General features: G+C 42.8%; 1 protein-coding gene across 1 annotated transcript in view; it reads right to left on the bottom strand.

Annotated features, from left to right (window-relative positions):
- VTA1 (vesicle trafficking 1) overlaps positions 1-27,863 on the bottom strand; it is a 264,360-nt gene that overhangs the window by 65,713 nt on the left and 170,784 nt on the right. Inside the window, exon 5 of the mRNA XM_075338168.1 lies at positions 20,273-20,387. Coding sequence (XP_075194283.1) covers positions 20,273-20,387 — 115 coding nt within the window. The remainder of the gene's footprint in view (positions 1-20,272; positions 20,388-27,863) is intronic.

Below are 27,863 nucleotides of genomic sequence, written 5' to 3' on the forward strand. Positions count from 1 at the left end.
AAATGAGGTTTAATGTTGATAAAGGTAGCGTAATGCACCTAGATCGGAGTAATAGTTTTGCTGCATATACATTAAATGGAAATATACTCGAGACTGCAGAACATTCATTACATTTGAAAGAAAGACGATTCCGGGATCTAAATAGGGTTCTTTACAGTAAGGGCAGTCAGACCTTGGAATGCCCTAGTAATTGCAGGTACTACCGTATTTCCCTCGCCCTAGCAGGAATTGTAGCTTTTTCAGAATAAGGGTTAAATATAAGCCCTAACCCGAAAATAAGCCCTAGTCACTATTCAATAATGAAGTGTCCATGCAGCTAAAAAAGTTAAAGAATACTGCTGGACACGTAATTATATAAAGTGGAACTCCAAAATGTAAGAAGAAAGACCCCGCAATCATACTTACTAGACCCCGGATGGAAGGCTGTGGAATTTGAGGAGCTGTGGTGGAATGTGCGCATGCACGCACACACACAAACATCCGGTGGTACCGTACTGCTTCCAGCAGGCAGCACCGTGGAATGAGAGAACCTGAGGTGGAATGCATTGAGGACCTGAAGTGCAACGCATTGTTGCGCTCTACCCGCAGATCCTAGTGTTCCCCTGCGCTGCCGGACAGAAGCAGTATGGTAACACTGAATGTCTGTGTGCGCGCATGATGTTCCCGAGATCGGATTGTGTGTGCGCCAACTGGAAGTAGGGGAGGACCTCTGAAGCACACAGGACTGCTGGGAGTGCCTGCTGTGGATCGCAGGAGGACCTGGGAGCGAAGCAGATGTCTGCCTTTTCTAGGGGCTAAACTTACCACCAAACACGTTTCACCAGAAATAAGCCCCATCTCGAAAATAAGCCCTAGCGCATTTTTCGGGGCAAAAAATAATACAAGGCAGTGTCTTATTTTCAGGGAAACACAGCTTAGAAAAGAGCGGCTGGATGCTTTTCTAGTCACCCATGGTATGGCAGATTATAAATAATCGACAGATAAACATGAATAACTGATCAAGAAAAGTTGAAGTTGATAGACAAGTAGCTTTTTTTTTAAACTTATGTAATTAAGTAACGATCTTCAATACTCGGACTGAGGCCAGATGTTAAAAACAAATGTATGCAGAGAACAGCGGATGTTTACGGGTACTGCAACTCATCTCCAATTCAAGTGAATGGTGCAGTACCAAGGGGGTTTTGATGCTAAAAGATTATATAACCCACTTAAAGGTCCATTCTCATCGCTGCCTTTCATGACATCTAGAATGGGGGGGGGGGTATCTAAAACAGCTGAGTGCAGCTCCGTTACTCTGTCTGTGTACGTCCCATAGAAATGTGTTATGTCCCAGCTGGTGAAGTAGATACCTAGTCTTTGGTCTGTATAATCAGGCGGCAAGCAGCAAGGACTGACCATGTTGATGCAGTGAGGTAAACCAGTTGAAACAACGGCTGCTGCAAGGGCGAGACAGCAACTGGAAAAAACGAGGCTGTGAGGACTGAAACTCAGCGGAAGAAGCCCGATGAAACAATCAGGTTATCGGCACACTAAAGTAGAGTAATGGATGCAGCAGAGCAGAGAAGGTCATCTGACAGACTCATGACCATCAGTCTATTAAGCACCATCGGAGAGAATAAAGAAACATGGAAACTGCTCAAAATCTTCATAGCCGAAGGCAGTTCTAAATGGAAAGTGACCGGGTTAATTTGCTTAGTTAATATAAATGGACGGATGAAACCTTTTACAGCCAGTCTTTAGAAGAATGTCTTTGGTACAGAGCCAAACCGTACCACTAGGGAGAGATTTAGAAGAGGGACACCTGTGTTTATACGTGCACCTGTTAGCTTTATTTGTGTCAGCAGACAGATTGGATGGCACTTCTGTCCAGATATCATGTATGTCCAGACAGACTGTTCCCTGCTGGAAAGCGGCTGTGAGGAGGAATAGGTAGAAGAGGCTCCCGAACAAAGACTATAGACTCAAGAGACTCAGACAAAATCTGTAAGCAAAGTTTGGTTCAAGAATAAAAATAATGTTTGTCTGCAGTGCTACATAGTCAACGCAGAATATTTGGTGAGCAAATGAAGCTAATAAATACCACCCAAAGAAACTGATATTTTTCAGCTATTGACCAGTATATGTGGTGCTATGTGGTGCTCAGCCAAAAAATGTTAGATTTCATGCATGTAGAGCAGAATAATATGCGGCACTCACCAATGATTCTGCTTAAAAATTGCAAATCTATTGGGATATCAGGTGCAGGATGTGGACTTAAAGGAGCCCCAGCTGTTTCGCCTGTCACCACGCCTCTTCAGGCTCAGAAAAACATTTGATAAGAAGTCTGCTTATATAGCAGGTCTCCAATCAATACAACACAGGTGCCGAAAATCAAGATAAGCGTGCAGAAAAATATTAAAAATAACCACAACATATACGTATGAACTGCAAAATAAAACGATTATAACACAATTTACTCATTAACAAGAGAAAAGGACTATAATCAAGACATTCATTGAATCCTAAAAGTCGGTAGACCGCTCAGAAGTGGGTGGAGCTCTACCTCTAGCTCCTCCCTCCTTCTGTCATCATAGAATCTCATCAGTATCTGCCATCTCCTATCTCAGTAATGGGAAAGGCTTCACTGAATACAGATTTTACCTCAGAATTGAGAATTTTGATAATCAATGACTGAACAAATCTGACAGAGAAAGAAGCAGATTTGTCTGATTAGACATATTACACAGTTGATTAATTTTATGTGTACAATTGATTTAGGAAATGAAAATTAAAACGAATGTCATGCCTTAGAGAAAGTCTGCACAGGTCTGCAGATCTGAAAATGAAAAATTGCTGTGAGGTGAAGAGCTACTGTCTCAGGTTGTTATAATTATGACTACTGTCTCAGGTTGTTATAATTATGACTACTGTCTCAGGTTGTTATAATTATGACTACTGTCTCAGGTTGTTATAATTATGACTACTGTCTCAGGTTGTTGAATAATCTTCCATCTAATGATGTCTTCTGTTTATCGGGGTAGGACTTGGGTGCAGAGTCTTCTTCTGCGCCTGCCTCCTTTGTTTCTTTTACAGGATATTTGTTATTCAGTGACCTGCCTCCTTTTTAAATACCGCACCGCCGTCATTGGGTTGGCAGTGTGTGCACACTGTGATTCTATGGCTGATCTGAAGGTTTTCAATAAAATGGTGCTTAAGGTGGCGCATATGCAGATGGAGCTTTCAGCTTAAATATTTATTAAGCCGGAAACTCGATATGCGCATACGCCGCCTCTGGCGTCATTTTATTAAGGACTGTCTGTGGAGCCACACTGCGCACGTGCCACCCACCTCAATGATGGTTACGGCGCAGAATTTCAAAAAGGAGGTAGGCCACTGAATAATCTAGAAACTGTAAAAGAAACAGGAGAGATAGGTGGAGTGATGGCAGAAAAGATGACCCTACGCTCAAGTCCTGCCCCCATGAACAGAAAATGTCATTAGGCTAAGGAGACACGGGCATTTAGCATCCAATGCAAGAGCATTGGATACGTTATGCTAATGACCCCGACTCCTGCTCTGATGCGAGTGTCAGCCGAGTGTCAATATACTGTGCTGCGATCCTAGCACAGCTGCGGAGGAGAGGGAGGGACTAATCTCCCTATCTGCTCCATTATCAGCTATTGAGTATATCGCACTGCACTTCGGTGTAATGCGAGTGGTGCACTGCGATGTTTCTCTTGCTCCAACAGACTTGTATGGGTGCGAGTGAAAACGAATTGGATCCTACCTGCAGCATGTTGCAGTCGTTTTCTTGGTCCAGGAACGACCTTGCTCATGGGAACGACCTCCATAGCGTAACATGGGTCCGAGTGGAATGTGATTTTTTATCGCATTCCCCTCACTCAGTTATACTCGCCGTGTATCCTTACCATTAGACGAAAACTTTAGAGGAAGATTACTCAACAACCACAGATCGGATTCCATCACTGCAGGTATCAGTTTAAATAAACATCATAGCACCATTATGGCCATGGCTTCACTTTATAGTGCTAAATTCTGAAAGGTTCTCTTTAAGTGCATCATCAGAAAATGATCTAATATTTAAATTAAGTTAAGTTTTCTGAAAATGTTGAAGAAAAAAAAAAAAAGTTTTTTTTCTCTACACATAAGCTGGAAATTTCTTTTACAATGTAATCCTATGGAGCCTCATTCTGATAATGGAAACCAAAGAGAGCAGCACAAATACACATTATATACATTTATTGAAAGAAAAATAAAATCCTATTTCTGGGAGTGCTTCTATAAAAACAAAATGGTCATCACCCCCCCCCTTCCCCCCCCCCCCACCCCACAAGATAGAAAAATGAACAAACACTTTGAAGAAGAACTTGGAGTAGGGTGCTAAAACCGATCAGCGATTGCTATGTCACGGATTCAAATATGCCAAACATATGCTGGGACACAACGTCACCTGACAAAATGGGAAAAAATGATACTGGATGGGTGAAAAAAAATGGGTGATTAGGTAGCATCAAGTTAGGATGGGAGTAGCTCTACATTATATAACAAAGAACAAAAAAGTGCTATGACACTCCCCTGCAGAACGCTGCCCAAGTGTGATTGATCAATATCATGGAGGGAAAGAACTACACGCCCCCAAAGACAGATCTCTGGCAATGCCAAGTTGAATAACAAACTGTGTTCTAAATTTACAAACTAATATCCCTGGAGGAGATGAGCAAACAACATTTTATTCAACTCTCCTCCTATTCCATGATGTGGTCAGTTTACTTTGCTAAAACTGATGGAAGGTCCTCAATTACAGAGATTACCAATCGGTATGCTACATAGCACCGGGACCTCACTGTGACATCCAATGTGCGATCGGTCAGTCAGTAAAAAGTGAGTGATGCAGAGGACCTCTGTGATGGGTTCTCCAGCTGCAAATCTGAACAGGTCTTGTACGGACCCAGCCAAGAAATCTTCAAAATGGTGAATACTACACACAAAGAAGATTAAGTTATATTGCAAGGAATCAGGTTAATCTTTTCCTAATCGAAGACTTTAAATTTCTTAAAGACAAAAATGTTCATCAAACAGATGGACAAATTTTTGTATTTGCAAAAAAAGCACTTCATATTTTCCTAGCTTGTAAGTGTGTGCAGGGCTGTCACTCCTCTTAGGATATGTTGAATTATGGTACTCTGCTATTGTCTGTACATGTCCCCTCTGAATTGTAAAGTGCTGCGGATTATGTTGGCGCTATAGAAATAAAAACTATTATTCCGTGACTAAAGGGAATCTGTCAGTATGTTTTTGCTATGTAACCTGACAGCACCATGGGGTAGTAACAGAGACCCTGATTCCAGTGATGTACCACTTCGTATACTGGGGCAGCAGTTGTGATAGTCCGTTTTTTCTGTGGCAGATGCACACCGCCCACACCACAGCTTCCTTCATGCACTGCATAGTGACAGGGATGGACTTTTCTGCATGTACCAAGTATGTGCCATGTGTATTCCCTAATGATAATCTCCTACTGATAAAACACTGGTTGTATTGAAAGCGCAAAACACTGCCCAGTACGTGACATCACTGTAGCCAGGGACTCTGCTCCTACATTATGGTGCTCTCAGATTACACAAGAAAAGCCTGTTGACAGATTCTCTTTAAAAAGAGTTCTGCTATTTAACGTGGTCATGCAAGTGTGTCAATCAAATCTTCACCCCATTATCCAAATTTCCCTGATTTATACGCATAGTGGAATGTCTGGCCCCGAGCACACCTCTGAATGAATCCGGCACATCAATAAGAGGTGTTTGCCTCACCAAAAATGTTACTACAGTCAGAAACTGAAGCAAGATTTAGGGCTCATGCGCACGTTGCGTACTGACATGCATTTACGCTGTGTATTGCACTGCAGTGTAAATGCATGCATCCTGCGTCCCCTGCATAATCTATGAAGATTGTGCATGAGATGTGCGCACGTTGATTTTTTTGAACGCAGCGATTTGGATGCTAAAATTTTGACCCAAATCCGTGCGTTCATAAAAGCAGCATGTCAATTATTTGTGCGTTCTGGATTCAGCTCCCACTCTGTCTATGGTGGGGGCAGCATCCAGAGCACATGAAAACGGCTTTTTTCAACAAAAATACTGCATTCATTATGCAGTGTTTCTGCAGCGATTTGAAGCGCACATGTGCTGTCAAATTGCTGCAGAATATTATGCAGTTACGTGCACATGAGCCCTTAGGTTGTCAGGTATACCACAGTTTGTCATGAATTTGATGAGCTGTGGCGTCATACCCGGTTTCACCTATTTTGGCAAAACGTGTGGGAAAATGTCAAAATTCACAAGAATTTCATGGAATCCCAAATTGCAAAAATATTTTGTGACTTTTCAAAGTCATTTGAGCTAGAATTTTGGAGAAATTATTTTGATTAATTGGGTCCTCTGTTTGGCACAATATGCTAAAAATATTTTAGATACGATACTAATTAATTACAAGGAAGTGAGTTGTGAATTTGGCCCAAATGCCGCTATATTTTGGTCTTTAATAGTGAGTGAGCGTTAATCGAGCATCGGGATGCTTGGGTATTCGTGGAGCTCGGTCGAATATCGCGGGTGCTAGGATGTGTCGTCCGTGAAACAACCACATCGCACAGGCTCGCTTCACTTCATGGTGTGTGCAGGCGCCCCAGGGAGAGCCATTCTCAGTCTCTGAGTGGCCATCACTGGGGGTAAAGCAACGTTTTCAAATGTAGTATGTCAAATAAAACAAAAAAAAAAAAACAAAACTGTAAACACATACACAGATTAAATGAAAGTTTGCATTGCATTTCTACCTATGAAGTTCTGAATTCTCTACACTAAGTAAACAATGTAAAATTCATCCGAAATTCACAGAAAATACAACACTGCAGGCAAACCTAGAAATCGCTTTTTCTGCTCTCCGAGAGCCGGAATTCGGCGAATACCTGTAATATGAGCAGTCACAGCTGGGATTTAACATTTTTCTGTAATGTTTAATGTGCTTGTGTATTTTTGAATGGCTCTAAATGGAAAAATAGCCCAGTGTTTTAATGTGAAACAACGACTCCCTAGATCGTAATATTTATAGAGAAAACTGTCCATGATCCGGAACAGAGAGGCCAAGTGCCTACAGGACGCGTTGTGCAGGAAAGCATCTGTAAGTCAGTGATATAATACATCATCGCAAAAAATATTATTTTAAGGGAATTTGCTGTGTGTACATTAAACATGGCTTTGGTCTGCCTTTGCCCTTTCATCATTCAACCTCCTTTCCTTTTTTTCTAGTTCAAGATTTTAATGGGAATCTGAGACAAATTGATTTACTTAGGATAATTATTAAAGTAAACTCAAGAGATTAAAAGCATATTCCATCAAAACATACTTTGCGCATCACTTAGTTCTCCATTATTCCAGCCCTGAGTTGCTGTAGTCTACAGATGAGTTTTTTTTTTATTAGGACGTCCTTACCTGACTAAGGCAGACAATCACAGCCATCAGTATAGACGACACATCACCACTGATTGCTGCGGCCATGTGTAGGACATAATGAATTATTGCACTGTCAAAGCAAGAGAGACCTGGAGAGCGCAGCAACTGCAGCTCCAGAAAAACTCAGAATCCTATAGGCAAGGAATTACTAATTACAGTATATTTTCCATTGAAAACTAACCAGTTCACAATCAGCCATTTTACCCAATTCCTTATTTTCAGGTTTATTATAAATTTAACGGTTCTATAAATAAAAAAAAAAAAATAATAATATCTTGTTCAGATATTCAGATATCTTTTGCCTCTTTCACAGGCTTAATAATCTTGCCATTGATATATCCCTTTATGGCTGATAGAGGAAAATATAAACAAAAATAGGAAACGTGTGTATTTTTCACATTGTTATCTTTATTTAGGACCACAAAGGACTACTAAACGCTTCTTAAACTGCATTTGCCTTTCCGTAAAAATTATGTTTATATATTTGACAATTTTTCTACTGTGGCACTGCTGGAAAAAGCTATTCAGATTTTTTTTTTCTTTTTTTTTTAAGGATTTTATATTTGCGTTTATTTATTTTTATCTTACATACTGGGCCCATCATAAGGCCGTAATATATTCTTTTATTGATTTCCCCTGTAACTGGGGCTGGTAAAGTGGGAATTCAGCCTCCTAGGACCCAGTATCTCCTGTTCCCTTCCTATGCTCAACAATCACATGATGATTGGGTCCAGATGAGCAAGTATTCTCAGCGAGCGAGAAGCTAAACAATAAACCTCTTATTTGTGGGGAGTCTGACAGCTGGCTTCCCACATTCACATACCCACAAAGTGGTGCTTACTCTGCTTTGGCTTGGTCAGTGCAGAGTAAAGTGGGGACTGGCCGGACATTTATAATAAGGTCTGGATGCAGAGTAATCTTCCGGGCAGAGTCCACCCCATAGCCTGGAACAGCTCATTTACTTATAAGAAAAACCTGACTTTCTCTGGAATATGAGATCAGATTTCAGATATCCAGATATTTTATTCAGCTTCCTAAGACCTAAATGTCCATATAGCCAGCTTAGGAAGGTTGATCCTATTCACAGATTCCCTTTAAAATGTGCTACCATATCTTGGAGCATCTCTCAAGAACCCCTGGTATGTCAATGGTTGACAATTGCAAAGGAGATGCCACCAGCAGATCATAATAAATTGCCCAACTGCATTCAGTGTGGTAGAACATTAGTATCCTACCATGGTGAGGTTATAACCTCAACGGCAGCAGCCAAGGTACACAAGTCTGTGGATTTCTGCATGTGGCGCTAACACTCGATACTGAATAAACCTAAAAGCTTTGAAAGTTTTCACATTTTTAATTGATTCTGTGATTTCTGTTCGTATGCAACTTTTCCTTCTCGGGGTTGCAATTTCAGTGTTGAGGAGTATATGGAAATTAGTGAAGTTGTATTACTTACCAAATAGCATCTTTCCCGGTTCCCAGTGATGCTCCAATCCTCTTCTAAGTCATGTCACTTTGACTAGTCAAATCACACATGGGTATATGTGTAGACCAGTAGTTGCTTTTACAGTGTCTATGGAGCATTGTTCCAAATTTGGGAAAATTCAAACTCAGGTCTTCAGCGCTCCATGGCACAAGTGCCAACCACTTGGCCACACATGCACATTTAACATGCACATTTACAGATATTTCCATATTTTTGTGTTTTCAATTTTAAAAATACATTTTTTTTCAACTTAAAAGCTGATGTCAAAATAAGTTCTCCAATTCCCACACATTGTAGTGAAGTTTGACATACTTATGTCTGAATAGTAATTCACTCCAGAAGTTAATTATCCCTAAATCATCTCTAGCCATCTGGGACATTTTAATGATTCCCAAATGTAATTTTAGCCCAAAAGAATAATGTAAATTGTACTGTCCAAAAACATGTATGTGTATGTTATTACTCAGGGCCCATGACTTTATGAAATATCCCAATTCTACACTGCTTAAAATGACTTCATCATCTACATTTAACCTAAACCCTTCAGAAGAGGAAACAGGGCTTCAAAGGCAAACGACAAATGTAATCATTTTGTATGGCTCCAATTAGGTTTACTCTTATTGAAAACACATTTACCTACAGAGATAAATGACTGCATGAATGAAAGTGGATACTTGTGAAGACACACAAAGATTAGATTTAGAGGATTAGTCTTTATTTCTAGCAGTGAAATAAACTTAGGAGTAGGTTTCTACTTATGTGTATGAATACAAAAAACGATAGCTTCTGAGTCCCTAAAAAAATATTCATTTTATTAATGAAAAGGTTTTATTATTTGCAAAATAAACTCCCCCCCCCCCCGCGCCCACAAACACATTTTACAGAAAATGCAATTTTAAAAAATTGGACAATAATGGGAATGATTTCCATTTTCTCTTTAGTGGCAGGGGACGATCTCTAGGGAGGTCTCAATGTTGAAAGTCATAAATGACCATCCAAATGCGTTTTCCTGTGCAAGCCATTCCATTACCCATGGACCAATTTAACACATCTTGCTTATTAACGGGAATCTGTCACCTACTCAACTGCGGGGTGGTCCGATTCGATGGGCATCACTGGACTTGACCCTGCGCCTCCTTGTTTCTTGCGATCGCCTTCCACTTTCTTACTTCATGTGGATTACACATTCTACGTCATCCACACAGAGGCCTTCATTGTTCTTCTGCGCACCTCTCTCTGCCCTGCTGAGCGCAGATCAACGTATTGTAGTTCCAATGTATTTTTTGACCTTTCCCCCACATGCGCATTACAGTACTTTGCTCTACCTAGCGGATAATGAAGGACACTGTGTGGATGACGTAAGACGCATCATCCACACAAAGTGGAGAAAGAGGACGGCGATCGCCAGAAACGAGGAGGTGGTGGCTCAAGTCCGGTAACGCCCGTTGGAGTGGACCACCCTGCAGGTGAGTAGGTGACAGGTTCCCTTTAACAATGTGGATACTCTGGAGATTCTGAAGGTTTTCTGCCACCGAATAGCAAGGGGCATTAGAATCAGCCCCATTGGAATGATACAATTGTGAATTTAAGAAAAAAAGGGAGACCAGCGCACATAGGGAAATATTGGATTTTAAAAATGAAATCGGGGACGGGGGGGGGGGGGGGGTTAACATATAAGTTACTTGAAGTATTGTGATGTGGAACTACTCCTTTCACAGCAGCACAGTCTACCTGAATGTCTATCCTACACTAGTGTGAATAAAGCCTACGCACACGCACTCCGCTTTATATAAATTTATTTACCAGGTGTAAATTAATCTTCCACTGCTTATAATGGTTAAAAAGTCCCTAAAAATCATTATTACAGCCAATTATGTGTACAAAACAGCATTTATTCAAGCCAACGGTCTGCCCCATATTACTAGTTATACCAAGTGTGGATGGAAAAAGTAATTAATCTTCAATTTTCTTTTTGCAAAGCAGCTAGTTCATCGCCACCTGGCAGATGTTTCAGAATGTCAACAATGGTTTATATTAAGACCAGAGGAAAAAAAAAAACATTTATTTGACTATGACTTGAGCAGACTTTTGATGTCAGTGTCGTTGAGTCCACTGAAGAGGGCGTTTTTGTGCTTTCATTAAACAGCCTCAATTCTTTATGACATAGTTCAAAAAACGCAAAAGGATTAATAACAAAATAACTGCTTCGAAAGCACAATGTGCTCGTGCCATAAAAAATATATGTTGTTTGTGTCATTTTACTGCAAGTACTCTGGCTTCTGGAGAGCTGACCGAGGACACCTGAAGCTGACCTCTGTGAAAGATTAAGCTGTGCCATTCTGTTTGGTTTTCCATGGATTAGTGGTACACTGACAACATGAGCCTCCTCTCTAAGCCCAGGGCAGGACCACGCTCAACAGAGAACACCTTTGTAGCTAGGAAAACATTGGCTGGAGCAGAAGTGCGGTTTGGAGAAGCACATGGGAAATCATATTTTTGATGGTAAGAAAGGCAGCAGTAAGTTTAGTATATTTAAACATGGGCTCTTCATGGCTTCTCCCTGGTTTGCTTATTTTCTTCCTCTTGCTTACCTACGGAAATGACTTGCAGATTAAGATGAATGTAGAACAATGATAACACTGTCTCAAAGTATAATTTTAACCTACACGGTTCCTTAGGCGACAGGACGATCCCAACCCATCTGCTGTTTGTCAATATGGTCAGATTACCGTACAACACACAAACCTGTTGGATTTTTGCTCACAGATTACAAGTTGCTTGACTTGCAGTTAAAGGCATTCTGTCATCAGGTTTTGTCTATGTAACCTGAGAGCACCATAATGTAGAGACAGAGCCCCCGATTTCAGTGATGTGTAACTGACTGAGCTGTTTGTTGTCATTTTTGATTAAATTAATATTTCCTCTGCTACAGATCTAGCAGTTATACAGCGCTCATGAATATGCCGGACTACCTGGCAGCACACAAGTCGTCCTCTATCATCCCCTGCTGACCAATCAGTGATTTTATTAAAGCCACTGCAAGCAGCCCAGTAAAGGGGGCTTTACACGCAGAGATGTCGCTGGTGAAAGCACGCGCCCCCATCGTTTGTGCGTCATGGGCAAATCGCTGCCTGTGGCGTACAAAATCATTAGGAACCGTCCCACGGACTTGCCTGTCTAGCGACGTCGCTGTTGCCGGCAAACCGCCTCCTTTCTAAGGGGGCGGTTCGTGCAGCGTCACAGCAGCGTCACTCAGCGGCCGGCCAATAGAAGCGGAGGGGCGGAGATGAGCAGCCGTAATATCCCGCTCACCTCCTTCCTTATTGCCGGCAGACGCAGGCAAGCTGTAGTTTGTCGTTCCCGCGGTGTCACACGTAGCGATGTGTGCTGCCTCGGGAACGACGAACAACCTGCGTCCTCAACAATCAACGATTTTTTGAAAATGAACGGCGTGTCAACGATCAACGATAAGGTGAGTATTTTTGATAGTTAACGGCCGTTCGTTGGTGTCACACGCAACGACGTCGCTAACTATGCCGGATGTGCGTCACAGAATCCGTGACCCCGGTGATATATCGTTAAATACGTCGTTGCGTGTAACGGGGCCTTAAGTGAAACACAGCTGCAATCAGGATCTCTGCCCCTACATTACGCTGCTCTTAGATTAGGTGTCAGAAACCTTTAAGCAGATGTAAAGTCATTTAAAGGGGTTGTCTACTACTAAGACAACCACTTCTGATTACATATGTTTCCCCAAGATAAAAAAAATAAAGCCTACACTTAGTCTTTTCAGCGGTGTCCAGGCTTGCAGAGGCGTGGCTCACATTGGGTTGTGTGCTCACGTCGGGTTGTGACATACCACGAGCCACACGTATAATCAGCGCTGGCCTCCATTTCTAGATCAATCAACAGGAAGTGAGCACAGCCGCTATGCTCACTTACTGTTGATTAACTTGTTTAGTCCAAAGGCAGGGTAGACTGAAGTCGGCGCAGATTGGACACTGGGCTTGTGTGACGCCATAAACCCCATGTGAGACATGGACCGAGAGTCTGGACGCCACTGGAACCGATCTGGTATGGGAGGTGAGTATAGTCTATTACTTAATCTTGGGGAAACATGTGGAATCAGAAGGGGTTGCCCTGGTAGAGGACAATGTCTTTAATAGTAGGTCAGAGGGATCACACAAAGTTTTTGGTCGGTTGACTCATATGAGAATTGATGTCGCACAAAGCCGCCATGCAGCCTTCGCCTAAATTTGCCACACAGTATAAATTGAGGGCAAACGTTAAAATCATACAACTCAAGGAAAGTCTGTCTGCCGCACAGGAATATAATGCAGGAACAAAGGGGGAATGCTCTGCAGAACATTGACTGCAGGACTTCAGATTAAATGTAAATGACATATTTTGTTCATTGTAACGTTTCTATGTCAACACATTGTTTTAGTCTTATTACATCCAGCAGGCTGTTAAATTGTCTCCAGACTTGAGAATCTCCGTTCACACAACAAATAGGACTGAATCCGGTATCATGTCAGAGTTCACAGTCTTCATTTGCAGCATCCAGTTTGGTCCATAAGTCCTCGGATGGTGGGAGAATCTTTAGAACTTTCCTCTACACACGATTGCAGTAGGTTTGAAATAAATTCTTCAAGGTTTAGAGAAATATTAACCGTTTATGATTTACAGTCATTTTTGCACAGTCCCTCTACTTTCACAGGCTATTAAATAGTTACACAACTGACTTGTTCGGTGTGGCCATGGCTTTCTGCAGAGATTAAGGATGTGGAGTTGATTCCAAGCGTTAAATTCACATTTGGTATCTGTACAAAGCCACATTAGGCTTTGCTATAATAATATTACATAAAAAAACAAAAACCTAAAAAAGCCATCCAGTTCTGAAACAAGATTACTTGGACGACTGAAACGAAGTGGGGTCTGATTTACGACATGGGCACGTATGGTCACCAGTGGATTAGGTCCCCAGTATCAACTTATGTGACTGTGAATCAAGTAACAGGACGAATTCTGAGGTGTATGGATCAGAAACATTCTGCTCAGACTAAAGCTGCATTTACAGGGCTTTGAAAAAGTATTCATACCTCAAATATTTACACATTCTTTAACGTTATACCCACAAACGTAATTTATTCGGCTTTTTTTTATATACTAAGTAGCAACTATTTGTTAAGCGTAATGCTACATGTTTTTCTAAATATTAAAAAATATGAATCTCACAATTGTTACGTGCATTTGTATGCAGCCCCCTAGTCAGAACTTCGTAGGACCACTTTTGCACATGTACGTGGTCAACATATCACTGGGCAGGTTTTATTTTGGGTTTTTTTTTGTTTAGAAGTAAATTTTTTGTCAGATTCTAATACAAAAAAACTTTACCTATTGGGAATGTCTTAAGTAGTTGTATTTGGCAGATGATATGCACCGTTTTATTTCTCTTTTGATAATCTATATTCTGCTTATATGGTTACTTTGCTTTTTGCCACTGAAGCCCCAATGTCTTGGCCCATTTCCTCATAGTGTACGGTTCATCAGTAGGATGGATATCCTGTAGATGAGTGAATGGGATGAATCACAGGCCCAGCATGGGGTGCCTGAATTTGGTAATAGTGAGCTTTAAATATCCCATCCTGTATAGATTAAGAGATTGATTTCTGTCCCCAAAGGCAACAGATAGAAAAATTACATGTTGCCGTGTTGTGACCAGATGTTGTACTATCCATGCGTGTAGATGCACACGTGGCTCAGACCGGGCACTAGAGGTAGAGTGAAGCTACCATGACTCTAAATGGGCGGAGAACTGGATTGGCCAATCATTGACTTCCATAATGCTCGTTATTCGAGTTGAGCTCATCCAAGCATCTAACCAGCATGATTTGAGTAAGAAGCACTCAAGCATTGTACTCATTAGTCATCAGGTGATGTGCCGATGTCATTATCGCAACAGCGCAGACATTCCACTGGAGCGACGCATGTGTATTGCTGCATTCCCACACATGCGCACTAAGTATATCCAGTGTGGTGCAGACCATGTTAAAACGCAAGTGTGTACCTGCCCTAATCTTTATTGCCTGAGCACATGTGTCTGAATTCTTCAATACCTAAGCATGTGCATCAGATGCCTCTATCTACCGCTCATTACAGATTAAAGTATGAATCGATTAGTACCTCCAATATTACTTATTACAGAGTAAACACAAATCTTTTAGCACCTCTAATAACTGTGGTTTTTAATGCATATCTAATAAATTAATATTTTAAAGGGCAATTAATATAGCAGGTTTTGTTGATCCTAGCTACAATACCATTTACTATTCATTGTGTGGCTTTCCCCATACTTGTTTGTTACAGCCTTTTGCTTGCGCTTGAATTAGTCTGCGTATGTAAAACATCTGAGACAGCTTCAGGCAGCCAAATTGTGCACCCACGCTCCCAGCACATTTCATTTTGTTTAATAAATTACATTCATTCCCAAAAAAACAAAAAACAAATTTTAGTTGTACTTCCAATGTCATATTTCTAGTACTTAACCCCTTCACCCCCAGCCACTAAAACACCCTAATGACCGGGCCATTTTTTGCAATTCTGACCAGTGTCACTTTGACAGGTTATAACTCTGGAACGCTTCAACGGATCCTGGCGATTCTGACATTGTTTTTTCGTGACATATTGTACTTCATGTCAGTTGTAAATTTAGGCCGATACTTTTTGCGTTTATTTGTGAAAATTTAGGAAATTGTGCGAAAATTTTGAAAATTTTGCAATTTTCAAACTTTTGAAAATTTATGCCCATAAATCTGAGAGATATGTCACACAAAATAGTTACTAAATAACATTTCCCACCTGTCTACTTTACATCAGCGCAATTTTTGAAAGAAATTTTTTCTTCGTTAGGAAGTTAGAAGGGGTCAAAGTTCATCAGCAATTTCTAATTTTTCCAACAAAATTTAGAAAATAATTTTTGAGAGGCCGAGGTGACAGAAAATACCCAAAAGTGACCCCATTCTAAGAACTGCACCCCTCACACTGCTCAAAACCACATCCAAGAAGTTTATTAACCCTTTAGGTGCTTCACAGGAACCAAAGCAATGTGGAAGGAAAAAATGAAAATTTTACTTTTTAACACAAAAATGTTACTTTAGACTTAAAATTTTCATTTTTACAAGGGAGAAAAGAGAAAGTGCACCCTACAATTTATTGTGCATTTTCTCCTGAGTACGCTGATACCCCATATGGGGTAAAAATCAATTGTTTGGGTGCACGGCAGAGGTTGAAAGGCAAGGAGCGCCATTTGAATTTTTGAACGCAAAATTAGCTGCACTCATTAGCGGACGCCATGTCGGGTTTGAAGACCCCCTGAGGTGACTAAACAATGGAGCTCCCCCACAACTGACCCCATTTTGGAAACTAGAGCCCTTAAATAATTTTTCTAGATGTTTGGTGAGCACTTTGAACACCTGGGGGCTTCACAGAAGTTTATAACGTTGAGCCGTGAAAAGAAAAAAAAAATTTTTTTACCACAAAACTGTTGCTTCAACTAGGTAGCTTTTTTTTCACAAGGGTATCGGGAAAAAATGCAACATAAAGTGTATTGTCCATTGTCTCCTGAGTACGCAGATACCTCATATGTGGTGGAAATCAAATGTTTGGGTGCACGGCAGAGCTCGAAAGGGAAGGAGCGCCATTTGAATTTTTGAACGCAAAATTAGCTGCACTCATTAGCGGACGCCATGTCAGGTTTGAAGACCCCCTGAGGTGCCTAAACAATGGAGCTCCCCCACAAGTGACCCCATTTTGGAAACTAGAGCCCTCAAATAATTTTTCTAGATGTTTGGTGAGCACTTTGAACACCTGGGGGCTTCACAGAAGTTTGTAACGTTGAGCCGTGAAAAGAAAAAAAAAATTTTTTAATGCACCATAAAACATATTGTGCAATTTCTCCTGAGTACGCAGATACCTCACATGTGGTGGAAAGTAATTGTTGGGCGCATGGCGTGGCTCAGAAGAGAAGGGCACCATTTGACAGCAAAATTGGTTGGAATCATTAGCGGACGCCATGTCACGTTTTTAGACCCCCCTATGGTGCCTAAACAGTGGAGCGCCCCCACAAATTACCCCATTTTGGAACTAGACCCCTCAAGGAATTTATCTAGATGTTTAGTGAGCCCCTTGTACCCCCAGGGGCTCCACTGAAAGTTGATAACGTTGAACCGTGAAAATTATTTTATTTTTTTTAAATTTTTGCAGCAACAAGGTAGCTTTTTTTTTTTCTTTTTACAACGGTATCAGGAAAAAATGCACCATAAAACGTATTGTGCAATTTTTCCCGAGTACGCAGATACCTCTTATGTGGTGGAAATCAATTGTTTGGGCGCATGGCGGGGCTCAGAAGACAAGGAACGCCATTTGACTTTGACTTTTCAAACGCACAGACGCAGTGTACTGATCGGCCGCTGCAGGAGGCACGGTCGGATGAGATACAAAAAGCGCTGAAGATACGGGGAAAAAAAAAAAAAGTCACGCCAAAAATTGAGCAGGGCTGCTGATCCGCGCTCAGCGGGACGCACGGACAGATACGATACTTTTTTTTCCGTATACCCGACGCTTTTTGTATCGCATCCGTCCGTGCGTCCCGCCGAGCGCTGATCAGGGATGCACATAACGGATCGGCATCCCTGCTCAATTTTTGGCGTGACTTTTTTTTCCGAATCCCCGATGCTTTTTGTCACGCCAAAAATGGAGCAGGGATGCCGATCCGCTATGTGCATCCCTGATCAGCGCTCGGCGGGACGCACGGACTGATGCGATAGAAAAAGCGTCGGGGATATGGGAAAAAAAGTCCCGCCGAAAACTGACCACGGATGCAGATACGTTATCTGCATCCCTGATCAGCGCTCGGCGGGATGCACGGACGCATGAGGTGTAAAAATGGACAGGGGATAGAGGAAAAAAAAAGAAAAAAAATTTAAAAAAAAGGTATACTCACAGTACCCAGAGGGTTAGCAGGAGGAACAGCTTTACAGCAGCAGCCAGCGGGCAGGAAGTTGGACAGCTCAGCAGAAGACCCAGGAAGAAGGACCCAGCGATGGAGGCAGATGTGATCAGCCGGTGAAGACAGGTAAGAGGACGTCGGGGGGACAGCAGAGGGGGAGTGGGACAGCAGAGGGGGAGGGGGACAGCAGAGGGGGAGAGCAGAGGAGGAGGGAGATACCGGAGGAGCTTCAGAAAAGAGATCACGGGGGAGGCCGGCAGATTGGGATGTCGGGGGGGCAGAACGGGATGTCGGGGGGGCAGAACGGGATGTCGGGGGGGCAGATCGGGATGTCGGGGGGGCAGATCGGGATGTCAAGGGGCAGATCGCAGGGGGGCACGGGCAGGGGCCATTACGGGTGCACGCAGGAGCAATCACAGGAGCGCGCAGGGGCTGCAAGGTGAGCACAATATTTATTGCACTTACATATCAATTTCCAATATACAGGACTACAATTCAAGCAAATTTTATACATTTTTTTTCTGATTTACTTGCAATGTTGGTGTAAAGGCTTGCATGATAATGAGGTCCCTCGATGTGGGCTGTGAGCGTTTGGGCCAAAATATCAACTAATAGCATATTTTTAGCATTTGTACAGGGTGAATGTCACGTTGGAGGGAAATGGGATGTGAGGGATTTTTGTGACGTCCATAGAATCTGTAGGACAGCCCCACAATCGACCCTGTTTCCCCGCAAATAAGCCCTAGTAGGATTTTTGGGGCTTTTTTTGGGTAGGCTTAAAATATAAGCCCTACTCCAAAAATAAGTCCTAGTTGCGGTCCCATAAGGAAGTGTACAAACAGCTACAAAAGTTAAAGAATACAGCAGGACATTTACCCAAAAGAAAGCAGACTTCCCCAAAAGAAACCAGACACCACTAAAAGAAAGACACGCAGCCTCCCAAAAAAAGAAACACACTCAGCAAACCCCAAACAATTACAGTTAGTAAGTGCCGATGTTGAATTGGCTTTCACACAGAGATCTGCGTCACTGTCAGGTGCCTCACTGATCCATCTGAATTGCACTGCAGCTATTGCAAACAGATCAGGTACTAGTATCACTCCGCATGAGGGATACTGATTCCATTCACCAGGGAGTGCCAAGTTCTGTAGAACGCAGAGACCTGACAGTGACTTAGATTTGCATGAGAAAGCCCATTCAGTTGCCAAATCTTATTCTTTTGGGTGTGATAACTGTGATTCTTTTAGGGGGTGTCTGCTTTCTTTTGGGGGTAAAACGTAGCAGTACATAGAGGATAATAAATGTAAGCAGGTAATTTAAACCTTTATAAATATTGTATGTACCTACCACTATAGGACTGATTCTGCACCATGAGAACGGCATATCAGATAAGAAAATGTAACCGGATTAACACAAAATGTTGATGTTCCAGAATGCGATGAGATGATTATATTTAAATAAACGTAGATTTTTTTTTTTCAAGAATAAATGTGGTTTGTTGTTCATAGGAAATTAAAAGAAATCCCCAGAAAATAAGCCCTAGTGCATCTTTCAGAGCAAAAAGTAATATAAGACCCTGCCTTATTTTGGAGGAAACACGGTAACAGAATGGATGTCACTAGTAGACATTTGCCTGCAATATTTTTGGTACTGCCTGGGTCCTCTGCTGGTCTATGTGCTCTTTCTCTTCTGAAGAAGGGATGGGTAGTGATTTTTCTCAGTGACTATCTATTCTGAAGCAGTGACTTTTTGGCATGGGCTGGAAACCTCTCTTTCAGCAAGTTGTTAATATGCCTATTCATTTTTTTACAACTACAGAATGTGTCATTTTTTGTCAATTCCGTTTAGACTTTCCCATCTTACCATTTGTATAAGATAAAGATATAGACATTTCTTAAGAATACTACTTAGTTGCGTTTGATCCTTTTGTTGACTAAATCACAATATGTTCATTAATATTTTTCTGGACTTTGTCGAACGTTTTAATAATATGGTATTCTGTAGAACAATTGGTGAAAAACCCCACTGGAGACAACTGGGGCTATTCTGTTCTGACAAGGTTTGTGGATATCACTTTGAGAAGAAATCTTACATAGCTGTCACAGCTCATTATAGACCGAAACAGTGACAAGTGCGAACACAGGCTTATTCATTTACACAGGAGTAGGAAAATAGTGGGAATAGTGGGAAAAAGGTTATGCATTGAATGTTAACTTTGCAATAAATGTAGTTGTGGAATAAATGATGGTTTTATTAAAAGCATAGCTAACTTACTGTAGTCTTCCTCGCCTTCAAATCCAACGGGTCCAGACTCCGGAGTCACTCCATTCTTCAAACAATTGTGAATATATGTGGCCTTCCACCTGGCGTATTTTCTGTGCTGAATGTTCTATTTAGAAAGCAAATTGAAGACAATTAGATTTTCAATACAAATTTTGTAACAATGTATCAGTTACTATGTGCAGGGTCAGATTTTTCTAATCCATTAAAGTTATAAATAATAAGTTAAAGGGGACCGTACATCAAATATTTCATGCTGAACTGGACACACAATATCATAGTGGCCGCAAAGCAGAATAACGTTTTTTTTTTAATTTTGCCTCTCCATTGAGGAGATATTGGTCATTTAAGTATCTGGCACCTTACACATGAGTTTTCTTAGGCTATGTGCCCACGCTGCGGAAAATTTGCCGCGATTTTTTTGCGGCAATTCCGCGGATTTTTTAAAAATCCGCAGTACAGCGAGTCCCCAGCCATTTCTATGGCATTTAAGGAGTGCTGTGCCCATGCTGCGTTTTTTTTCCGCAGCGGAAATATTGCGGATTTCCCTGCGGAAAAATCTGCAGCATGTCAATTATTCTTGCGGATTTCTCAGCAGAGTCCCCTACTTACCTGCCTTGATAGCAGACACCCGGTCACTTTCCTTCGCTGCAGAGGAGCGCGGTGGAGCTAGGAGCTGGCAGCAGGAAGTGGGCGGGGCCTGCACAAGTTCCGGTGATGTGACAGCCAGAGCTAGTTCAGGCCCGCTCACCTCCTCCTGCAAAGTGATGACACGGCCAGAGAAGGAAGTGTTGCGTGATGGAGGAAAGTATGAACTCATCTATCACTACAGCACTTGTTCTGCATTGAGGATGCAGTGCCAGAGCCATGATACTGTACCCTCAATGCAGAATACCACAGTATATCCGCAGGACATTCCACAATAAAACCGCAGCATGGAAACAGACAAAGTTGTGCTGCGGTTTTCTGGGAGCTCCTGCATTTCCCTGTTGGCACATGACACTCACTTTCTCAGAATAAGGCTATCAGACACTTTTCACTGGGGTTGCGTACTTCCTTCTGTATGAGGCTGACCAATCATAAGCAGGTACCAACGCATAGAAAAAAGAACACGCCTCCTACATAGCTTAGAGCAGGTTTCTTAAGTGTGATTACATCTCACACGCTATCTGCTGTGCTCAAACAACTTGTACTTACCCTGCAGTTAGATCAGAGTGGGGTGTCATTATATCTCACACAGCAGTAGCCTGTTCTGGACTATTCCGTAGTAAGACATAATGAACCCCAGTCCTGATCTCACTGCAGATGCAAGCTGCCCTGAGCACAACAGACAGAGTGATTAGAGACACATCCCTGGATGGTCAGAGTGGGGAGAAGAACAGCAGAGGTGACTGTGCTATCACAGCTGAGCTGATAGAAGGATTTGTAATGTGAAGCGGCTAAACTCAGCTCTGCTGCCGCTCAACCCTCAAGGATTTTATCTTAAAGGTGTTAGTCGATCTGTGCTTTCTTTTTTTTTTTTTTAAATCAAATACTTTTTTATTAAAACAGAGTACATACAACAGAATAACAAATCGGCATCCAAATTAAATTTATCACATCTATTACCCCTTTAACTCCCCCTCCCGCCCCCCTCCCCCACCCTGGCAGCAACACTTCTCCCTGATACTACATCCCATTTAGTACACACTTAGGATACCCTCCAACTGTAGTATAGCAACCATCCCGTTGTGCAGGAGGAACAACTAGTAACACAAATAAAACAAAACATACACATCAGAGGTCTCAGACGGCTATCCCGGTCCCAGACCAGTTTATTGGTCCATCACTCGTCCTATCCGCATTGCAGCCAAGGAGACCACAGCTTCTCAAACATTTTAACATTCCCCCTTCTTTCATACACTCCCTGTTCCAGCTGAAGAATACATTTCACCCTTTTAATGTACTCTTCCCTGGTCGGGGGGTCTTTTTTAATCCAGGACCTGGCGATTAGCTTTCTTGCCGCATATAGCAGCCTAGCAATGACAATTTTCATAGTATTTTCCACCCCAAGCTCCTCAACATATCCCAATAGGCATAGCACTGGTTCCCTGGGGAGGACACACCCATATGTTCTTCCTATCTTGTGGATAACCTTAGTCCAAAAGGAGACCAGTCTCGGACAAGACCACATCATGTGAAAAATACCTGCGTCAGATCCCTGACACCTTGGACACTCCGAATTCCTTTTCAACCCCATTTTAAACATCAGTAAGGGAGACCTATATACCCGGTGAATCACGTATAGGTGAGACAGTCTGGCCGGTTCGCTCATGGAAAGTTTAGGGATATACTCTAAGATACTCTCCCACACCTCCTCAGTTATCGGCCCAACTTCCTCCTCCCATTTAGATTTAGTTTTAATTGGGTAGTCTAAAAGAAAGGTATGTAGTATATCTTTATACGTGCCAGAAATGATCCCTTTAGTGCTTCCTCCGCCCTTACACACATACTCCAGTACCAGGTCAGTCTGTATGGCCACACTTTGTTTAGCCGCTTGGGCTGCAATCGCATGTTTTAATTGGCTGTAGTGAAGCCAGCCGGCCGCCGGTAACTGAAACTCACTCTGTAACTGTGGGAACGATTTCAGAATTCCTCCGTCCAATATCTGATGCATGTATATCGCACCCTTGCGTCTCCACTCCTCAATATTCTCCATTTTCTGAATCTCCGGGAGATTACTGTTATCCCAGATAGGTGTAAACTTAGTTAACTGGGTCACCCCTCTCACCCTTTTCAGCCTATCCCAGGTCTTATTTATAAGTGCCATTGTAGGAGATGTTCTACCCAGGAGCCCCACCGCACCATCCTCTAGTCCCATTACCAATGGACTTCTACCCACTATGTATTCCAGTACTTCTTTAATGCCCCCATCTTTCTCTCGATCAGACCAACCCCTGAGGTGTTGACATTGCGCCGCTATATAATACAATTCCGGATTGGGGATTGCTAGACCCCCCTCATCCTTCGGCCTTTGTAAAGTCTCTAAATCGCACCCTAGGCTGCTTTTTACCCCACACCAGGTCCCTAAACAGCGAGTTTATCCCTTTAAATCTTTTCCTTGAAATACAAACAGGGGCATTGTGCAGTATGTATAGGAGTTTAGGCATTACTACCATCTTTAGTAAATTAACCCTTCCAACAACTGACAAATGTAGCTTGTTCCAGGCATCCACCTTGGTTCTCAATTTTTTAAGGAGCGGCCATAAGTTCACCTGTATGTATTTTTCTACTGGCAGAGATATCTGGATACCTAGATATTTAAATTCGTCCACATTCTTCAATTTGTTAGCCCCAGTATCCTCATTTGTCCAGGCTACTTCCCCATCCACCTTAAAGAGGCTCGATTTAGACCAATTAATGGTCAGTCCCGAAACTTCTCCAAATTTCTCTATTATCTGCATGGCATGATCCAATGAGGCTGATGGATCCCCCAAGAAAAGTAATAAATCGTCAGCATAAAGAGCTATTTTCTCCTCTAAATGCCCATACTTAAATCCATGGATCTCCTTTGTTTTCCTAATGGCCGCCGCCAGAGGCTCTATTGCAATAGCAAATAGGAGCGGCGATAGTGGGCAGCCCTGCCTCGTTCCCCGTTGCAACTCAAACGCTGAGGTCATACCGTTAACTCTAACTTTAGCAGTAGGCCTATTATACAACAGCTGCACCCACTTTACAAACCGTGGGCCAAAACCCATATGCTGCAACACTTTCCACAGATACCCCCACTCAACACTATCGAACGCTTTCTGGGCATCTAACAAAGCGATCACCCTCCGGCCAGGGTTGTCAGGCGGCAACTGTAGATTAAGGTACAATCTCCTGATATTAGCAGCTGTCGACCTATTGGCCATGAACCCTGATTGGTCCATATGGATTAGGTTAGATATAACTCCAGTCAGCCGGTTTGACAACACCTTAGCCAGAAGCTTCACGTCCGCTGTTAATAACGAGATGGGTCTATATGAGTCTGGAAGCCTCGGATCCTTATCCTCCTTAGGAGTCACCACTATTATTGCTTCTCTCATAGATTCAGGCAATACACCTTCCCCCTCCGCCACCTCAAAGACTTTCAATAGTTTGGGTAATAGGATTTCTTCTAACTGTTTATAAATTTCAGCTGGTAGCCCGTCTGCTCCCGGTGCCTTGTCATTACTCATGCCATGCAGAGCGCCCTCCAGTTCATCAATAGTAATAGGTGACTCCAGTTTATCTCTATCCGCCACAGACAACACCGGAAGCTCACCTCGCTCAAGAAATGAGTCCACCTCTTCCACCCTCATCTCTCCGCTAGAAGAATATAGCATGCGATAGAAATCTTTAAAGACCCAAAGGATCTCCTCAACCTCAGTGACCTGTGTCCCCTCCACCGTGTCCATACCATGCACAAATGAGCTACTCCTTTGAGCTGCAGCTATGACCGATAATAGATGACCAACTTTTTCCCCCTCCTCATAAAAATGCAATTTTTGGAATGCCTGCTTCCTTACCGCCTTCTCCAAAAGCATCTTATTAACCTGTTAATGCGCCAGCCTAAGATTTTGCTTCGCATCCATAGTAGTACTCCGGATTGCTTCCAGCTCTGCCTTATCTAAGGCCTCCAGCCTATCTTTCTCATCCTGCCTCGTCTGTGTTTTACGTTTACAGATATCCCTGAACAGGAGCCCCCTGAGGTATGCCTTCATCGCATCCCATACCACCAGCGGACCAGTGCTACCCTCGTTGTGGATAAAGAAGTCCCCAAGATCCCGTTCTATATTCCCCATATTAATATGACGGATCCATGCTGGATGAAGCTTCCACTCTCCCCTCCTTCCCCCTGTCAGGGTCCCCCGTCGTATGGACACTAGAATTGGGCTATGATCTGAAATCACTCTTGTCAGATATTGCACGTCGCTTATCATTGCATCCATCAGATCACTAGCTAGAGCCATGTCAATGCGGGACAGAGTGTTATGTGAAGCCGAATAACAAGAGAAGCAGGATACCCTCCCATTCCTCACTCGCCAGGCATCCACCATTCCAAGTTCCCCAATAAGAGTGCCAAACGAAGTCATACAACTATCCTGGATACCTGGAGGTCTACTACTCCTATCCCAGTACAGATCTATCACATTATTGAAGTCCCCCACCAGTAAAAAAGGGATTACTCCCCCCTTCTCAGAGAACTCCCTTATCTCCCTTAGTTTGGTGCACTTATATGGAGGTGGTATATATATTGCAGCTATACACATGAGTCTGCCAAATATTTTACACTTGACGGCCACACACTGTCCCTCTTTATCCACATACACTTCTGTCTCTTCATATTGCACAGAGTTATGGATCAGCAGTGATACACCCTTGCATAGTTGGAAAAGGTGGAGTGATAGGCCTTCTGCACCCATCTCCTATTTAAAACATGTGTTGTCTCCTTTGTTAGATGCGTTTCTAGTAGACATATTACTGACGGGTTCTGGTCTTGAACATATTTAATTATTGCCGCTCTCCTAGACCTATCTGATAACCCTCTAATATTCCAACTCAACACCTTAATTCTATCCCCCATTATCCCACCCAGTAAAACCATCAAACCTTGTAGTATCTCCCCATGCTGCCTCTACCCTACCCCTTTCCCCCCCTCCCCCCCTGCCCCCCTCCCCTCCTACTCCCCACCACTTCCTGTTTTCGAGTACTCCCGTGAAGCATCGGGTTTTCCAAACCTGGTCCATAATCCCTACTAAATTCCCCCCTACCTCCCTCGCCTTCCCCTCTTAGACACATTTTAAAACTCGTCCCTTTTCCAACAATTCTCCACTCCCCCCTTTCTATGTATAATCATATTCCACTCAACCAATATAACAGTAAAATGGCGAACAGTAATTAAACTGGAATCTCAAATTGTAAATACCACCACCGTGCCAAATTAGGCAGTCCCCATGTCCTGCGAAGCTCACATCAAACCCTTCGCATTCCCCCTGCATACTACCTCAATCCCAAAGGGAAGGAGAAAAAAAAAAACAAAAAAACAAGAAGGGTCCCCTGTAAGCTCCTAAGGATGTTGTAGAGCCTCAGCCGGCCTTCTCCAACACACTGCAGATTCAGACAGTCAGCTCATTCCTTCAAACGGATCCGCTTTTCGTTTGCGTCCAACCACTGCATGGCTTCCTCCGGAGTTGTAAAAAAGTGCACCCGCTCCAACGCCGTCACTCTTAGCTTTGCCGGGAACATCATTGAGTATTGCACCCCCATCTCTCGCAGGCGCCTCTTTACTCCTGTAAAAGTCATACGTAGCTTTTGAACAGAAATGGAGTAGTCCGGGTATATGGAAATTCTCTGGCCGTCAATCATAAGATCCTCCATGTCTCTTGCCTTTCGCAGTATAGTGTCCCTGTCTCTGTAGTTGAGGAGCTTGGCTAGCATAGTGCGAGGGCCCCTGCCTGCTGGTTGTGGCTGCATCGGGACTCTGTGTGCACGTTCCACAGCATAGAGCTTGGATAAGACATTAGCACCCATTTTCCCCCTGAGCCAGTCTTCTACATATTCAGTGGGGTTTCTTCCTTCCGCTTTCTCAGGGATGCCGACAATTCGGATGTTATTTCTTCTAGAGCGGTTCTCTAAATCATCATTTTTTGCCATGATTTCAGCTATCTGCTGTGCAAATGTTTTTTCAGACTTTTGTAGTTTTGTAATATGATCCTCTGTTATCCCCACTCTCTCCTCTACAGCCGTTGTTCTCAGATAGGCTTTCTTGAGGTCTTTCTTAATGTCAGCAACCTCTGCCTGTAATCCCTTAACTTGCTTCGTCAGGGAAGTCAGAGCCTCTTTACAAAAAGACACTACTGCAAAAACGTCCTTTAAAGTGGGGTTTTCTGGAGCCTGGTCTGCACTATGTGCTTTCTCCACTTCTCCTGTCTTATCTTGCTGCTTTTCACCATCCCCCATCTCATCAGAGCTGGCATTGTCTTCTCCCTCCTCACCTCTGTTATCTGTATGCTGATGTGATTTCTCTGAAGTCCGGGCAAATTTCTCCAGCCTTGCAGCGATCTGCATCCTCTCCTGACAGGCTGCATTAACTTTCTCAGCTTCCTGCCTTATCATGGCACCATCCTGAGAGCTGGGGACTTTCCCGCCTCCATTATCTTTTTGCCTGTGACGGACCATGGCACTCTGCATCCACCAGACTCACTCCAGATAAGTCCTCACCACCTTATCTTCCTGACAGCCGGCTGAGGCAGTGATAACAGCGGTATTCAGGGATTTATCAAGGGAGTTTGCAGGAGAGCTCCACAAACACGTCTCTTCACATTGCCGTCCAGGCCACGCCCCGATCTGTGCTTTCTACTCATGCAGGAGGTTAGACCAGGACTGTCTGTCATACATCTAACACACTGAGAGACCCGCTCTAATATTTTTGGGGACTTGTTCTTTTGCCTGTTTCGCTGCCGGCTTATGATTGGTCAATGTGATAAAAGGGGGAAGAAGTACAAGTACCAGGTAATAACTCTCTCATAATAAACCCTTAGGCTTAAAAAAAAAATGTAACTTAATATTTTGATTGCTTTGC

Source organism: Anomaloglossus baeobatrachus, chromosome 3 (assembly GCF_048569485.1).
Source record: "Anomaloglossus baeobatrachus isolate aAnoBae1 chromosome 3, aAnoBae1.hap1, whole genome shotgun sequence".
NCBI classification, from domain to species: Eukaryota; Metazoa; Chordata; class Amphibia; order Anura; family Aromobatidae; genus Anomaloglossus; species Anomaloglossus baeobatrachus.